The sequence below is a fragment of the Schistocerca serialis genome, chromosome 5, assembly GCF_023864345.2.
Source record: "Schistocerca serialis cubense isolate TAMUIC-IGC-003099 chromosome 5, iqSchSeri2.2, whole genome shotgun sequence".
Lineage (NCBI taxonomy): Eukaryota > Metazoa > Arthropoda > Insecta > Orthoptera > Acrididae > Schistocerca > Schistocerca serialis.
The window spans coordinates 19,562,754-19,568,753 of record NC_064642.1 but is presented as its reverse complement, the minus strand read 5'-3'; the positions used below and the strand labels follow the sequence as shown (position 1 = coordinate 19,568,753).

General features: G+C 38.3%; 1 protein-coding gene across 1 annotated transcript in view; it reads right to left on the bottom strand.

Moving 5' to 3' along the window:
- Positions 1-1,118: 1,118 nt before the first annotated feature.
- Positions 1,119-6,000, bottom strand: part of LOC126480693 (uncharacterized) — a 128,394-nt gene continuing 123,512 nt past the window's right edge. The window contains exon 12 of the mRNA XM_050103931.1: positions 1,119-1,904. Within this exon, the coding sequence (XP_049959888.1) occupies positions 1,530-1,904 (375 nt within the window). The 3' untranslated portion in view covers positions 1,119-1,529. The remainder of the gene's footprint in view (positions 1,905-6,000) is intronic.

Sequence of the window (6,000 nt, the reverse complement as noted above, 5' to 3'; positions counted from 1 at the left end):
CAGGGATGCAGTCTTTGGCCACTATTGTTCAGTCTGTACACAGAAGAAACAATGATGGGAATAAAGAAAAGTTCAAGAGTGGGATTAAGATTCAGGGTGAAAGGATATCAATGATAAGATTTGCTGATGACATTGGTATCTTCAGTGAATATGAAGAAGAATTACAGGATCTGTTCAATCGAATGAACAGTATAATGAACACACAATATGGACACAGAGTAAACCAAGGACAGACAAAAGTAATTAGAAGCAGCAGAAATATGAGTAGTGAGAAGCTTAACATCAAAATTTGTGATCATGAAGTAGGCGAGTTAAGGAATTCTGCAACACTGGAAGTAAAGTAACCAAAGACAGAATAAGCAATGAGGACATAAAAAGCAGACTGGCACACACAATGAGGACATTACTGGCCAAAAGATATCTATTAGTATCAAACATAGGCCTTAACTTGAAGGAGAAATTTCTGAGCATGTACATTTGGAGCAGAGCATTGTATGGCAATGAACCACAGGCTGTGGGAAAACCAGAAACAAGAGAATCAAAGCATTTGAAATGTGGTCCTACAGAAGAATGTTGAAAATTAGTGGACTGATAAAAGGAAGGAATGAGAAGGTTCTCCACAGTATCAGCAAAGAAAGGAACATACGGAAAACACTGACAAGAAGGGACAGGATGATAGGACATGTATTAAGACATCAAAGAATAACTTCCACAGTGCTAGAGGCAGCTGCAGAGACAGTAAAAACTGTACAGAAAGACAGAGATTAGAATAAAGCCAACAAATAATTGAGGATGTTGAGTGCAAGAGCTACTCAAAGATGAAGACGTTGGCACAGTAGAGGAATTCATGGTGGGCCGCATCAAACCAGTCAGAAGATTGATGTCTCAAAAAATTAAGTTACGAAGAAAAAACAAATTTACTTCCTCAGCTCTAAAGTGCATTGTTAACCTGTTATTCTTACCATTGTAATTTTAGTGCACACATACAAGGAAGCTATTACTCACTAATCACTTCAAATTAATTTGGTATAGCTGGAAGGGGAAAACAAGACGACGAGTTTAAAAATACTGTATCACAGTTGTTATGATTTTCTAATACATTATATTAATGATTTAAATTCAGTTGTCGCAAATACTTATCTCTTAATACCAGTAAGCAGCAGCATAATTTGTAAGTGTTATGATATTTTCATAACAAATGTAAGCTAAAGTCTATTATAGCAATTACGTATCACAGTATGCTTATTCTGAAGGCACCAGACACCTCACTGGAAGACAAAACTTTAAAAAAATGATATTTACTCTATAATATGTATCTATGATAAAATGAAGAATAGGAATGTAAAATAAGTCTAAATGAATGATGTACTGGGTAGATATCTTGGATGGTATGGACCCAAGCTATCTGGGGAAAGGTGTGTGAAGAAAAGGCAGGGCAAAGAGAACTACTGTCAGTAAATATGGATGTGAAGAAAGGTAGAGGGCTGTGGACAGGACATGTGATGTTTAAGGAAAATAAATCACTTCCACTATTGCACAATATAATCCTTATAACCTCTGATGGCTTTCAGCTGCTTCTTAAGCTGCCTCACAAAGTCAGAAGGCTGTACTAAGACAGAAACCTCTTTGCCGACAGCATTCAGACGGTCACGAACTTCTCCGTCCTTGAAGAATAGGTTTAAGGGTCGGCCATTTATCTCCGTGAGAGTCCACGTGGTGAGTGACAGTCCATCACACGTTGGTGCTCGAGGAGCCAAACCGGCCCGAGCTGCTGGAGAGTTAGCTACAACATCACGTACTTCAGCTGTATTGCCTTCCTGCACCACACCTAAGCTCTGTCCATCTGCCTCTCGATGAATGGCAAACACACGTCCAAATGGTACACGACGAATAACGAGCTCCACCTATGGTTAAAAAACAAAATTACATCAAATGTAAAGGAGATACCAATTTTCTTTAATGACATGACTAAAAAAGAGCATCTAAAACTCAAATCTTTACAGAGGCTACTTTTTAGAATGCAACACTTCACACGTACAATTTATTTTATGCTCAACCTCTTCTGCTGGATCAAAACTGGGTCACCAATACAAAATTGAACAATAGTGCAATAATGACGTTACCTTTTCGATACACCTTTCTTACATCGTAGAAAAATTACAGATGTATCAATGCGAGAAAGTCAATAGATTTTATCAAAAGTAAGATTGATTTCTCCTACTGACAAGGCAGAATCAACAACACTTTAATTCCTAAAGTAAAGATATAATGAGTTTTGCTCAAGTTGACAACAAATTATTATAGAATGAAATACGAACTCAAGTTAAGGATGGGTGGGGACAGAAATTAATATTTTCTTTTCAAAGGAAAAATCCTGGCATTTGCCTTATGTGATTTAGGGAAATCATGAAAAACTAGATCTGAATGGCCGGAAGGAGATTTAAACCCTCTTTCTACCGAATGCTAGTTCTGTATTCTGTGGTCAACATACCGAGTAAGGGATGGCAACAGAAAATATGCCTGTATTTTGAACTATAGGAGCAAACTGGACATTAAATTAAACATGATAAAAATGAGGTAAAGTTATCTCCTGACACTTCTATTTAGTTAAACTAAAACGGAGAGCTACATGAACTTCACCAATTCTGTAGGAATAACCCACTATGCAAAATATCACAGAATGAGTGGGTATGACATTAAATGTACTTTCTGTCAGTGCTTGACAGCACAAGGCAAATCTATTAAATGGGGAACACTTTCCTGCTGTACTGCAAATAACATTTATTTGATCTCGAATTGGCTTTCGGCTTATTGGTTCGTTGTCAGATAACAACTGAATGTAACAACCACAGACAAAATGATGTGTGACTTATTTAGACAGGTGTCAATCCACAAGGTCTTAACATGTGCTATAATACTGTTCCTTCTTCTAGTTAGCGGTTTTCAACATATTCCTTTTCTCAATGATTTTGCAGAGAAGCACCAAATTTCCTATCTAATTCTCAGCGTTCATCTATAATATCATATTTGGAGCACGTTCTTTAGTTTTCCTTAACCCACCATTCACTTCTTCCCAAGAACATTCTCCAAGCGGTACAGTCTCGGAACACCCTGTATCAAATTAAAACCTATGTTTGATACTTATCAGATTCTTTTGGGAAGGAATGCTCTAGTTAGCTGAACTAGTTTGCTTTCTATTTCTTTCTTGCTTTGTCAGTCATAGATTATTTTGCTTTTGAGGTAGTAGAAGCCCTTAATTTCATTTAATTCACAGTCCCCAGTTTTGATGTTTCGTTTGTCATTAATCTCATTTCTGCAACACCTCATTACTTTCATCATTGTTTGGATTACTCTCAATCAAAATTCTGTGTTCAGAAGAGAGTTCATTCCCTTCAATAGGTCCTCCAGTTCTTATCAGTCACTGATAGCCTCTCAGCTTGAATTTTATTCCCACTTCTGAATGCCTCACCACCTCTCTCTGACATTTAGGTTAAAATAATAGAGAACAAAAAATGCATCCCTGTCTCATGCTCTTTTTAATCCCAGTGCTTCTATCTCAGTCTTTCATTCTTCTATAAGAATGAAAGACTGAGATAGAAAATTTGGTGTAGGTATTAAAATCCATGGAGAAGAAATTAAAACTTTGAGGTTCGCCGATGACATTGTAATTCTGTCAGAGACAGCAAAGGACTTGGAAGAGCAGTTGAACGGAATGGACAGTGTCTTGAAAGGAGGATATAAGATTAACATCAACAAAAGCAAAACAAAGATAATGGAATGTAGTCGAATTTAGTTGGGTGATGCTGAGGGAATTAGATTAGGAAATAAGACACTTAAAGTAGTAAAGGAGTTTTGCTATTAGTGGAGCAAAATAACTGATGATGGTCGAAGGAGTATGGAGTGTAGCCATGTATGGAAGTGAAACATGAACGATAACTAGTTTGGACAAGAAGAGAATAGAAGCTTTCGAAATGTGCTACAGAAGAATGCTGAAGATTAGATGGGTAGATCACATAACTAATGAGGAGGTACTGAATAGGATTGGGGAGAAGAGGAGTTTGTGGCACAACTTGACTAGAAGAAGGGATCGGTTAGTAGGACATGTTCTGAGGCATCAAGGGATCACCAATTTAGTATTGGAGGGCAGCGTGGAGGGTAAAAATCGTAGAGGGAGGCCAAGAGATGAATACACTAAGCAGATTCAGAGGGATGTAGGCTGCAGTACGTACTGGGAGATGAAGAAGCTTGCACAGGATAGAATAGCGTGGAGAGCTGCATCAAACCAGTCTCAGGACTGAAGACCACAACAACAACATACCTATATACGTCTTCAATTTTATTATTACTGTTTTTCAAGATGCCAATTTCTTCAGAACTGAACTACCACAATATCTAAAGCATCAGAAAACTGTAAACACACATCAAGATTCTTCAACATTTCAGTATTACACTTTCTTGTGTACTGATTCTTCCGGGTGATTTTCTTCAACTTCCCAAATCTTTATCATCATTAAACTTTGATTTGAGTCTATATCTGCTCTTGGGTATGTCTTACAATCAAATCCATGATTTCAAAATTTCATCTTGCTATTATGTAATTCAGTTGATAACATCCAGTGTCTCCTGGCCTTTTCCAAGTATACATTATTCTCTTGTGATTCTTGAACAAGGTACTTGCTATTACTGGTTAAAATTCATGCAGAACTCATGAAGTCTTCTCTCTCTCCCTCTCTCTCTCTTTCGTCACGAATAGAGACGTACAAAAGTTGTCTGTTCATGAAGCAATTCCAAGAAACGTTTCTCGTTTCTTCAGTTACACTGCACATCACTACCACTGCTTTAGGGGACTGCAGAACAGTAATTGGTCTTGAACAGTGTGCAGGAAACACAAAAACTTAAAATCTCTTCATGTGAGTTCAGATTTATTTTATTACAATTATCATTTCTCCCTACCTAGGTGAGAGTCAACAAAATACTTTTGTATTCAGAGAAGAAAGTTGGTGCTTCAAATTTCGTGAAAAGATCCCACCACAACAAGAAACACCTTTGATTTAATGACTGCTACCCCAGCTCATGTATCACATCCGTGACACTCTCTCCCATTTCACGATAGTACGAGAGTGGTTTGAAAAGTTCCTGGAGCGGAATAGAAAAAAAGTACTTACATCACTGAAACTTTTTTTATTTTTCAATGTAGTCTCCTTGCAGATTAATGCACTTTGCCCAACGACTGACACAGGCCACGCATCACATACTGCCCCAGTTGGCTGACTGATGGAGCTGATTCGGCCATGATAAATACTGCTTCTCCTGATGTTTATATTGGTTAGTTTGTCATGCCGAATTATCTGGAATGTGTTGGTGACCCCCTGGTTGTCGTATTTAGGCTACAATACTCCTGTGGGCTGTGAGACCTGTTTGCAGGAAGTATGGTCTGTCATCACAGAGGGGTTGTGAAACTGCTGTCAATGCAGTCCCCTTGCCAGCTGTGGCTGACTGGGTGGTGGCCCGGTTTTGTCACAGTACTCCTCTGATGGGTTCAAATCCCATTCATAGCTTTATCTTTTACAAATCCTACTCCAAATCACAGTCAGTGATAGGAGTCTGTACTCGAGCAGATTAATTCCGCTTCTTTTCTTGTGCATTGGTGTGACTTGTAACTTTCGAATTCTTATGTACAGATAGAGTGCGCAGTTGTATATGATTGCTAAATATGGAATTACTGCATCAGCGTACTCCCAAATGAACCTAACTGTATCCAATCTGGACCAGAATTTCACACTCTTTATGTACAGATTTGTAGTGTAGCAAGTGGTTACATATGATTGCTAAAAATGGAGCTATTTTAGCAGCATCTACATCTACATCGATACTCCGCAAGCCACCCAACGGTGTGTCCCAAAAGACCCTAACTGGTATAGAACCTGGACCAGAAGACTTGTCTTTGGCTTCCAGCTCCTCTGGCACATAGAGGATATCTACTTCCAAATTAGTCAGTTT